We start from the raw sequence: 12803 nt of genomic DNA, 5'->3' as shown, positions 1-12803 counted from the left end.
CGTTATCATCGAGGGTGTTTTATTCTCAGCATACCAGAACAATGATCTGTAGCAGAATATTTTCCGATAGCCGTATTAAAAATCCACGATTTGGCACCAATTTTTCCTGTTCATGCAACACGCACTCCATTAGTGAATTAAAATTGATTAATCAAGGCAACACGAAACCGCTGGACTTGGTTCAACGGAATAAGCCTCAACAATGCACTACAATTCGTCAAGGACGTGCGGTTTCGTCATATTCATCAGTCATTTTGTTACGTATGACGTGAATATGTATACTATAGGTAGGATTTCATGCTCAATGAAATTATAAAATTATGAAGAATCCATAACGAACTCAATATCGTTGATTCGTTAGAAGATATGGGGTAGGAACGAGAATAATCTCATTAGGTAATACTTTCGCATTATCTGGCTGTTAATTTCATATGCTTTCTGTATCAGTGACGGATCCTTGACTATGTATAAAGATTATCACTGCCTTTGAGCAGTTATTCGTGCTATGAATGAAGATGGGTATACTATAACAATAGATTAATTAACTACTGCCACCACGGATATTCTGTATTAATGGCATTTCTAAAGAATTTCTCGCATAACACTACAAACAATCTGCAGGTCAAATCTGCGCTAGATATATTACACGCGAGGTCAAAGGTATGGAAATTTTATTATCACGAAAACTCAATTCACTTGCATGTCCTAATTAATACTGTACTTAATAGTTTTTTTAAACGCAATTATACGCGTTCTGCCCAGCCATTGTGAAGCTGTACGTTTAGTTGACTAACTAATGCGATTAGGGTAATCACTTAGCCCTAAATTTTATAGAACGTTCTAATAAAGTTCACGCTAGGTATCGGTGATTAATTCAAATGTGTGCCTATACACAACAAAACAGTTTACATGTTAATGCCCCCTGAACTATATACTGACTTAATGATTGGTTCGAATCAGCGAGTTTGCTGTACCGGTACAAATTATGATATTGTAAACTTACAGCTATCAGAACCTCGTATAAGTACGATATAACGATCACGTATCGGCTACATACATATCAGCATTTACAGCTATGTGTATTATATATGCTAAGGAGTACATACGCATGTATAATGTATATTTGTGTAGCATGGGCTTTGCCCGCTTAACAGTTTTCGAATGGCCCGAAGTACTCTATACAGGGTAGGCTTGGACAGGCTTTTGGAAAATAAGGATGATTGCACGATGAGGAAGCTCTATGGTAATCGTCTATTCCAGTTGACAAAACGAAGTACAGGTTCATAACGATAAGTTAATAATAAAAATTTTGACGAATTAGCGAATCTGAAGATTCCCGCAATCCCCACGATTTATTATGAAAATAGTCAACACTCCAATTCTGTTTGTTTTACTCATTGAAATTGATTTGGAAAGTCGGTTTACTTCCCTAACGACTCTCGACTTATTCTGGATCTCGCTGGTGGGGCCAGGGTTGATTATTTATTCATACGACGTCAAGTTCAAAGTGTACGTTTTTGAATTAGTTTAATTATTGAAGGTACAACGAGGATTTATTATTTCTCCTGATACGTATTGTCGTTTGAGTGCATGCTATACATATATAGCTATCGTACATATACTCGTATGTACATGTACTACGTATTTATGTAAGAACGCGATTATGGTTATAATCTCGCTGTACAACAATAAAGAAGTATTCCAGATCACAGAGATAAGGCTGCTCAAAAATATAATACGTTACAAAAGTTTGTGCCGTTTAGTTAATCAAGCAGATTAATTGCGGTAACGTTGCCGGTTCAGATGACCTTGGAGTCGCAGTATAATAACGAGCATTTATTTGTGTAGCACGCCCTTCGCGTATCCCTCCAAAGCTTGAGCTTGCAATAAGAGTAGGAATTTATATTCGCACCGTTGTGTGCCGGTAATCATTATCTGTCAAGAGTTGCCGCATACCCTTATTTAACTGATTAACTACCCCAACAGCCGGCTACCAATTATTATTAATTATTCCGCGAACTTTTCAACGAACTGGCAGTATTTATGATCACCTGCAGCGAGCCTGACTTTTTCAAGGACGTACAGATCGGAAGCATATATTTATAGTCCCGACCTGCAGTTGTTGTTAATATTCAGTTGAAGATCTGGTTCACTTATCCCCTAGGAACAAGCATTATCGCTGAATTTACTTTTTTTATTTTTACCATGTATGTGTCGGCCAGCATTGATCTTTACCTTCGGCTTTGGTAGCGGCGTGTACGTGTTATACATACCCGAGCACAAGCACGCGGCTTACTTTACAGGAATAAGGTAAATAATTTATAAGGCTGGATAATATTATCCGATGCGATCCCAGGTAGATTTTCACAGGTTTTTCTACACGAAGTGTATAAACGCGCGAATATTTCAGAGACACATCACAGGTACGTGTTCTCTGTACAGTGCGCGCTGCGTTGATGGGCGACGTCAGCTGATACCTGCGATGACACAGTTACAATAATCAGGCCAGGTAGCTGGTATATACGTGTAACTGAATCGAAAATCGCGTGGAATGAAATTATTGATATTTATGATTATGTCGTTATTCACGATGCCCCGTTTAGGCTCTAAACATTGATTACTTTTAGGTACGCTGACGGATTTTACACACGAAAGCTTTACGTCATGCTATATGTTTTATACTATAAACAGATAAAATGAGTAACAGGCGTCTATTATTCCTACACTTTTTCTTAAAAACCCAATATTTCAACCGGTGTATAATCGTGTTTGAAATACTACACAATTATAGCAATGACAGCATCTCCGCTGATTATCTGTTATCTGATAAAAATCCACACTAGTCATCCGCCCTAACGAATTTCTCCCATGCTTATCTCTATCAGCAGGTAGTCCCCGCCTTGTTACCTCTTCCATTTAACGGTGTGACTACAGTGTGACTCAAAATTACATAACAGGCTTTCAGAAAAGAAACACGTATATACCCATATGATTCACGGCAGATAATCACCGTGTGCATGTGGGTAGTCAACACGTCAACGTTATCACGTGTATATAATTATTATAGACTTTTCATAACGAAAATTAGACATGAGATGAAACGGCTAATGGGTGGGTGTTCGCTAATTTTTATACACTCAGACGTGTTTTCTTCTGAGCACAGTCATTATGCTGGATCATTATTACTTTATCACGTGTAATCGGAAATGTATACTGAATTATATGAGCGTATAAGCATATAACGTGTGAGTTCTAGTTTTGTACTGCACATTGATCAAGGAAAAATGTGTTCATAATTAAAATAGACATTATCATGCATTGGCATTTTTGACGTATTTTCCAAGCCTAGATACGTTTCAAAATAATGATATATCAATGTTTATTTTGCACCAAATAATTTTTTCAGTTACATACATAATATATTCGTTCCGATTCTAGATATCCAAACTGCGAGTGCACAGATAAAAAGGTCTCAACTACAGACGATGTGCTCTTTACAGTTATATGATTTCTCGTCTATTTCGCGATTATTTCGTTTCATACGACAAGATAATAGTTTAAATTATAGAATGCTTTCAGAGTCAATAATAAATATCGTCAAGCCTGCATGTTCGTGCGCTAGACCATTGATAAATATAATCGTTTTAAGATTTAACTCACTTCTCAGGAATCTCTAACGAGATTATGTCCTGTGTCGCATTGCGCGCCCGCCTGCGCATAGCCAATGCGCACTGGGTATGCGGTTTGAACGCGTCTCGATAGACGCAAAGAAAATTTCACCCCAAACCATTATATTGCATATTAGGAATTTACGTCGTTTTATGCAACAAAATTTCCTCGCTTTCAACCTAAATATTTTCGCACCTAAAAATTCGCATACTGTAACAGGTAAAAATAAAGCGATAATATGGAATGCAAAATAATGAAGAAAAATTTTAATTCTCATTTGAAAAACTTTACTTTCTATTGTCGAGACGGCTTGCAGGCTAATAAGAATGAAATTCAACTTAGAAATTGTTTAAAAATTCTCAGCTGCGAGGATTTTACAATAATTATACATCGTATACATTTGAATGCATAATATGCGGCAGCGTTGGTGGTGGCGAGATGCCGGCGGGGTACGTAAATATAACAGAAGGATGAAAAGGGCCGAGAGGAATGAAGGAACGAAGGACGCAGGAGGATAGGAGGGATGAAAATGTAGGGACGCAGGCAGCCCGGCAGCGCACGCTGCAACCCCAGAGCCAGCTAGCCCTGCCAGCACCACTCTGACCCGTTCGCAAACTGTACAGGCTCTAGTGGTTGACGCATTGCAGGTGCGTAGCAGCCAATCAGAATTGAGCTTAGTTTGGACGTTAGACGAGTCGACAAGGAAGTCTTGTAAACAAGACCGCACCCAGCGCTTATAAAGCCTACTCACATGCGCGGCTGAAACTTAATCCGAACTCAGACCTCGATATATATGGTTCATCGGTGAATAAATGTATGATAAATTATTATTCCTGTGTTTTATAGTTTTTTCATTTAATTTATAAAAACTTTTTCAAACACCGCGCAAGTTTTATTCACAGTTATGTGCGACATCGCTATCGTGGCGTAGTAACACAGTATTGCCTGGACGACTGAGAGACCCTCTCTTCCATTATTGTCCGAAGTGTATTTCGTGTCAGCGGCGCTGGTTCGTAGTGGAGTTTGTGTAGTGTGCCGGTAATATCTAGGAGAATCTGCAATGGTGAGTTGTCGATTAATCGTATTCAATATCATTTACCTATTCGCAATCATTGGAATATCGAAATTTCGACAACTTTCACAGATTTTACCCGCAACATAGTAATGGAATCCGGCCGATTGCTCGCTGCTCGAGATCTGTCTCTATTCGACATTCTAGCCGAATTATGTACTGCGTTTTATTCCGTTATATCGTACGCTAGGCTTGCCTCGATTTTATATATACACATATGTATATACACATAAATATATAGCTACAGAATTATCGTTAATAATTAATCTCATTCTAATTGAAATGAATCCGACGTAACTTGTGGTCTATCAAAATATCGGTAGATCTGATCAATCTACTAGACACTGTAAAGAATCAATTTGTCACCGGACTCTGGTGTTGATGAAGGCGTTGTACCGTTAAAGGTTCACCAGTTGACAGTTCTTACCGGGTCGCGACTCGAGGTGCTCTCGTCATCGGCAATTGTGAATGCCGGAAAAAATTCCGCCTACCTCGCAAGAATCATGCCAATTTTAAATCCCGCTATTCTTTTTCTCCATTTTTCATTTACCTGCTCGACGTTCTGTTACGTTGCTTTACAACATGCACGTATTCCGATGCCCAAACGATAATTTTCAGTCGTATAACCATCAATATATTACATCATAACAATTATTACCGCTCTAGACGATCGACGCAATTCTACGGTGAGATACTTGTATCATGGTTCTAACAATCTACCACCGGGAACACTGTTTCATTAATCTGATCTCTACCGTCCTAAATTTCTTCGAATTCCGTTTTCTCATTTCGTATCATTTATCGAGAAGCCTATATTTATACACATACGTTACCCACGTGTAAGCGGAAATTATGTTAGTCACAAAATTTCCACCTATTCGTGCTCACTCGTGCATAATATACCTGTAAATAGAACATCATTCATATTTCCATGTTCACTGGATTCTACGATCATCGGAGTAAACGATTAAATAAACAAATAAATGAATACAAGCTTGCGCACGATGCTCCATATAAAGGCCGGTAAATAGTATGGCAGCCTTTATGGCGGCCTTATACACCCGCTATTGATTTTCGTAGTTGCTCAGTACAGCTCTGTCATGTCCTCTTCTGTCTCTCTTTCTCCCTCCGGTCCCGCCGTGCTTCTGTCCCTCTCCTCCCTCCCCCCAACCCCCTTCTCGCTGCTTCCTGGTCCCTGGCTGCCACCTCTTCTCCTTCCTGCCCCTCCCCCACCCCCTCTAACCCCTCCCCTCCCAACCCTCGACCCGTTGGCCGGCGCCACCCCGAGAATTCGCGAACCTGCCACTGTGCGACGTTGTTCGGTTCACCTGCAGCGTTTTGCCGCAAACGGCAGAACCGTTCGAACCTTCGATTTGTGAAGAGTAGTGAGGTTATTTTTTTCATTTCGTTATCACCGAATACCCTAAGCCGAAAGGTTTTAACAAGATCGCGATATGGTACGTCTATAAATATAATTTATACATGTGTATTCGTACAAAGATTTTGTCCGATTTTCTCCGACGCGTTTATTGATTTTTTTTTTTTTTTGCCTTCACTTGATGTGATAGTTTCATTTAAAATACATTGGGCAAAGTACAGATAAGACTAAAAATCGTTAACAAGAAAATAACATAGACGCATATGTTTCTTAAAATCAGATTAAGAAGATAAATTTTCGGGCTTTACTTGCTTGGTGGTGAAAATAACTTTCTTTACTTTAATATTAACTTATACTTATTAATTAAAATGAATTATAAAATACGTCTAAAGCGATGATCTAATTGATTGCTTAGGTTCTGGCACAGGCTGTACCAACTGCTATAGAAAGCGTGTTTATTGCTGAATGTGAAAGGTCGAAAAAAAAAAACAAAAAACAAAATTGTTCACTGGTAGCAGTATTTTATTTAACCAGGTTATTGCATGCTGCTGGATAGTGTAAAAATTTGCTTATCAAAATCTGGTTTAAATCATTATCACTGACACTTGGCAATTTTTGGGACTACTATTTGGTTTATCTGATAATTTATAAAATCTATCCTTCAATCAGTTGAGCCTAATGCGATTAATCAATAAATAACAGTCTGACATATTTATTTTATCTTTGAGGCGTGACTGTTGTAATACTACCAGTGATTACCAGGAATACTATTGAAACGTGTCTGCGATCAAAGATATTTATCTTAGACATTTTCATTTTAGCGATTTTTAATGCTGCTGATCTAGCAAACTGCAATATGCATGAATGAAACTAATTGTAAGTTATTGTTATGGTCATTTATTGGTCACTGAGTTTATATCGGATGTGGTCAAGAAGTATTTTGCATATTAAAACAGTTCACATAAATGTAGAGAACTCTCGTCCATACGTATAATACGTATAATTCTTGATTTTTATGTACAACTGCATCAAAACTCCCACATGAATTTATTATAAACTTATAGCCTGCAACGTCATTAGTGGTGTACAGTGACTCAGAAGATACATTTCATTTACTCAGAAATTGTAGGATTAAATTTTATGCAGAATTCTTCTAATTTTCTTCTTGCACATTGTGATATTCTTAGACCTGAGTCCAACTGAGGTAGTAATAAACATATGCCCGGTTTTTATTTTTTTTTTTTTTTCAGCATTATATTGATAAGTTCTTACTTACACTTGTACCGTATTTAAAGCACAATTATTGCCCTGTATTTATGAGGTCATATAAATGTTATTTCATATCTATAAAATTTTATTGCAATGATTAGTGGTAAGGACAAAACATCCCAAGACTCAATTTCCATGCATCAGATCACGATTCTAATGGCAACTCATTGCAAAAGCGAATATCTGTAACGAATGACATTTACTGAAAGAATTCTTTGATAAATCAATTTTATCACGACTCTGATTAAGTTTTTGAAGCATAATGATACTAATGTCCGGACTTTGGAATAATCAACTCTCTGACTCGGAACCAGAGCAGATGCTACTTGAACTAGGAAATCTAAATAGTTGTAACAGACATTTTTTTCAAACAAACATAGAATCATTTGATGTTTCACAAATGATTTCAGTAATGACATTTTTTCTATGGAATATCGAGATCTATTCGTTCCCATTGGTTCTTTCTTTATTGCAAGTTCTGCATTCACCTAATAATGATGTGATAGATTTACATTTTGCAAAATTGAAGGCCAAAGTATTGTGAGTTTGGAATTCATATTATTGAAATTTACACCGTGAATTCTTCATGAGAGACTTAACTTTGCAGCCTGTGTTGAAGAAAGATGGGCATGTATTTAATTTTGGTGATATGAGCAGATTCATTTTGTTCCCTTTCAAACAAAAAGTTGGAAGGGCAAAAAAAAGTCGCCAGAAGAAAAATCTCCAACATGGAAATTTTGCAGTTTGTGTTCAAATCCTGTTGTGATCTACTATAGTCCTTTTTCTATTTTATTCGAATTTGTTCTTATCTCCCAAACTAAATACAGGCCCGTTACCAATTAAGGGCACACGGTTTTTTTTTTATTACAAAGACCATGATACGAGCTACAACATAGTAACAGGAAAATGAAATTGGAAATGATAAAGGTCACGGTCACATTAAAATGGTCAGGTATTCCCGCATCATATATTCCCTTAAATCACCCTTTAATTTAAAGAAATGTTATGACATGGCTCTATGTATTGAATGTAAAAACATTAAAACTTTTATACACAGGCTGACCAACTCACAGAGGAGCAAATTGCAGAATTCAAAGAGGCGTTTTCCCTCTTCGACAAGGATGGCGATGGCACGATAACAACCAAGGAATTGGGTACAGTAATGCGATCACTTGGTCAAAACCCAACGGAAGCAGAATTGCAAGACATGATCAATGAAGTAGATGCTGATGGTGTGTATTATTCAGTGCTAATTGAATTGATTTTTTGTTCATTTCCATTTATAATTCCCCGTGTATATCATGTCCAATAAAAATCCAGATTCTTCATTCTTATTTTATTTTTTACATCTTTGAAAATCATTTCAGGAAATGGAACCATCGATTTCCCCGAATTCTTAACGATGATGGCACGTAAGATGAAGGACACTGACAGCGAGGAAGAGATCAGAGAGGCGTTTAGGGTATTCGATAAGGATGGTAACGGTTTTATCTCAGCCGCCGAGTTGAGACATGTGATGACAAATCTTGGTGAAAAGTTAACAGATGAAGAAGTTGATGAGATGATAAGAGAAGCTGACATCGACGGTGACGGGCAAGTCAATTACGAAGGTAAATAGTCTTCAAACTATTTTCTTTCCGCTTGTTTTTGGTTTCACCTCAGGTTTATGTCGTGAAAATTACCGAACTTAGAAAATACATGAGATAATCTATCTTTTCGTCCAAATTTTGAAATGGTTCAGACATTAATGTTTAATGATCCACTTGTCTGGATATAAGACATTTGAAAAGACCGTTCTGGCAGAGACAAATGTAATTCATTCAGTGTTCTTCTTTTCTACCACAGAACCCACATGCGTTATAAGAGTAGCTTTGCTAATATTTATCTAACCTTTGATATGCTGTGTCCACAATTATTTCGTGAATGAAAGTGTAATACTACACGTGGAATTGCTTGACATGTTCGTCAAATATCTTCTACAAACATTCAAGCACGATCAAATATAATTATTTATGAGTGTTAATATTGCACTAGAATTTAGATAGACAACTTCCTGTAGTTTATCTACATTTTGATTGTTTAATGACTCAATTAACTTGCGTGAAATAATGCGAAAGTTTGTAATTAAATATACGTATTTATTTCTGTTCTTTGTTTTTTTATGTTTTACAGAATTCGTCACAATGATGACATCAAAGTGAATGCAAACGCATGTTTGGGAATAATTCACAACTAGGAGTGGTGTTGATAATGAAGTGAATACCAGAATATAAAGCTATCATCAACACTTAACATAATACTATAATAATAAGTAATAAAGATAATTAATACCAACCATCTTCATCGTCGGCAACAAAATCTTAAAGTATAAATATTGAAACTGCATTTCTGCTTTCCAGTCTTAATACATCGTGAATTGGAAATATTTAACAGTATCATGAAAAGTTGGAGTAGACCTTTGAATAAAGTTTGATGTAATTTACAAGTAATAAGTAAAGTACTATAGAACATTTGCGATAATCATCAAATTTTGTTCAAAGTTTGTGTAATTTTTTAAGAAATATATTCAAGTATTGTGTTTGAATTAATAATAACTCTGAAACTACCCTTCGTATCTTGTTTTAATTCTACATGTCCGTGTTTAATGGGAAAAAAGTTAAAAAGAGAGAAGAAAAAAGGAACATTATTTGAACATTATCTGGAATTTATGTATCGTAGTATTATAAATTATAACTCCTATAACGGAATCACATTCTGATATGTAAAAAAAAAAAATTACAAAAAATGTCCGTGTTAAATAATACTTCGTGGCATGATACTCGGCTCAATGTGACAGAGGAATGTATCAACCCATCAATAGGTTAATAGTAATTTAAAATAGTATTGGTTTATACTTTTAATTTATACATTAATATGTGAGAAAACGTAACGTAACATAACAAAAACAAGAAAAGATAACCAACAAACGAAATATTAATTAATGCTTGATTTTTTCAAAAAAAAAAAAAAACAACAAAACAAACAAAAACAAATATAAAGATATATTATTTATATATGCATATGTGTATATGCATACATATGTACATAAATAAATATATATATTTATATTTATTTAATTTTTAATACCATAATGATCACCACGTAAAGTAAAAGGAAGTGGGGACACACAGGGATCGTGTCTGACTGACCCTGTTAACATTCCTTCTCATCCCGGACTGTATGAATAACGCCCTCACTCGATTAAACCTGACATGACCAACATTTGACATGTTTGTAGACAAACAAACGAACACGACACACTTCTCCTCAAAATGAGGACTGCACTGCACAACATCAGCACCACTTTTCGAACTATCGATCGGTGCACTTTCTGGCACTAGTTTGACTATTGCACGGTTAATGGTGCAAAACAGACTGGTTGGCTGGAGCCATCACACGTCTTAATGTTACTTAACCAACGCCGATATAAGACCATCGGATCAGTCATAATACATGTAATATATATTATATATTAAATTAAAATTCCTCCACAGTCTTTATTTAATAATGTATTTGGTGACCTAGGTTGCATTGATTATAAAAGACAAAATAAATGTATCCTCATTTTTAGGTCACAAAATTGTCATTTCCTTTTGGAATTCCTTGCATCCTTTGAAAACTGTAGCTACCACTTTTTTTTTTTTTATCTTGATAATCCTTTACGAAGAAAGATCTAAAATAATAGACGAATAACCGTATTGTGTTTCAATCAATCTCCATCACGCATTGATCAATTATGACATGGCTTGCTGAGTCATGAAAATGTATATCCAGACGCCAGGCGTATCACTGTATAGTATAATTTGTACAGTATTTAGAATGGCGTCCAGGTTTTATTACAAATAAGAAGCATTGATGCCATTATTGCAGATTGATATACTTTAAAATGTACGTGTGAGAAAAACTTATTAACATCCACTGTTAGTATATTCAAACCATTGTTTAGATGCATTTATAGCAGAATTATGTACTGTAAAAAAGGCATTCTATGTGAAAAACTAGAAACAGATGGACCCGCTGTGTTCTCAGAGAGAATTTGAACCCACGTCTTCCTTACATTCTTGGGAATAACATAGACTATGGGTTTCACAAAAAATATGTCAGGTTAAAAAAAAATGTATCCATGAGCAATCACGAATAGCTATAGTTAGAAAACTGATTAATTGATCACGCATTTTGGTACCTGAAAGTGGCAAGAAATGAATTAATTAAGTAAAAACACATTAAGAAGTGCACATGAGGCCTATATATCTAAGTGCCAACTGTGAATCCACAACTGTGGTCCAAATTATCAATCTACGACAGATTGCAGTCAATCGTTCAAAAGCAGACTATGAATCGATTTATTGATATCAGAAAAAACTCAGACAAACTTTCAAAATTTTACCTATAAGATCTTATTAATTGACTAACATACACATGAACAAGTGGTATATATCTATTATTCGTTTCATTGACGTTTCTGACATTATTGATATCACTTGACCGTTATTATCAGTTGCCCCGTTTTTTCAAGGAATCTGCATTCGGTATGCACTTTTTCCGTTTTTTTCCTCCCAGCCGAATTCAACAAGACTTGTATAGGTACAAGCTTGTAAGTCAACTTTTTTCTAGTGATTTTATTTTACCTTTGATTAGTTAAATGCTGATCATAGCTATTTCGAAGCAGAAAAAATGCTAATCATGTTTCACTGTTAATCGTAAAATAGTCGGCATCTCAACAAGCTTAGTACCTGCGTAATCTAACTTGAAAATTTTTGAATGTGCAAAGATAACGTACTAATCTGTTATTGCGATTTCGAAGAATCCGTGGCATTTCTTTATTTCTGCGTCAAATGAAAATGTATAGACTGTTTTTGTTCAGACTTGCATATGGAATAGGGGTGGACTTCGATCTTTGGAGATATATACGATACGTCGAAATCAACCAGGGAACCCCTAAATAGTTTGATTTCATACGCATTGTATATAACGATTTAACTGCCTAGAATGACGCAGGTTCGTCGATTTCATCAAAAATTATCACAATGATACGGAACGTAAGCCCAGCTTTTATGTTCAAAATTGTATTTCTTCAAAATTTTCGTCAACTTAAGGATTTTTCTTGTTATTCTAAATCCTCATTATCTATGATATGATGGACTTGGTGTGAAGTAAATGTGAAATATGACCGTATAAAAACTGTTGAAATCAAACGCTTTGGTGCTTTGAAAATTCATCTATCGCAAGTTTGTACAGAGACAGCGAGACCGCGGATAGAGAATTCTAGAGGAAGAGAAAAAGCACCAAGCTCACAGGAATTTGTCTACCAGAAAAATTCACCAGGTGAGGTGATCTGTCGCATTGCGTTCCGATACGTTCCGATATCACCCAATG

At 35.9% G+C, this 12803-nt stretch overlaps 1 protein-coding gene across 1 annotated transcript; it reads left to right on the top strand.

Moving 5' to 3' along the window:
- Nucleotides 1–4431: 4431 nt before the first annotated feature.
- LOC107221881 (calmodulin) lies at nt 4432–10230 on the top strand. Its single transcript, XM_015661042.2, has 4 exons — nt 4432–4732; nt 8446–8620; nt 8756–8998; nt 9561–10230. Exons 1-4 carry the CDS (start codon nt 4730–4732, stop codon nt 9587–9589), a joined length of 450 nt encoding a protein of 149 aa, XP_015516528.1. The 5' UTR covers nt 4432–4729; the 3' UTR covers nt 9590–10230.
- The last annotated feature ends 2573 nt before the right edge of the window (nt 10231–12803 follow it).

The sequence above is a fragment of the Neodiprion lecontei genome, chromosome 4 (genome assembly GCF_021901455.1).
Source record: "Neodiprion lecontei isolate iyNeoLeco1 chromosome 4, iyNeoLeco1.1, whole genome shotgun sequence".
Lineage (NCBI taxonomy): Eukaryota > Metazoa > Arthropoda > Insecta > Hymenoptera > Diprionidae > Neodiprion > Neodiprion lecontei.
This window is presented reverse-complemented; position numbering and strand designations above follow the sequence as displayed.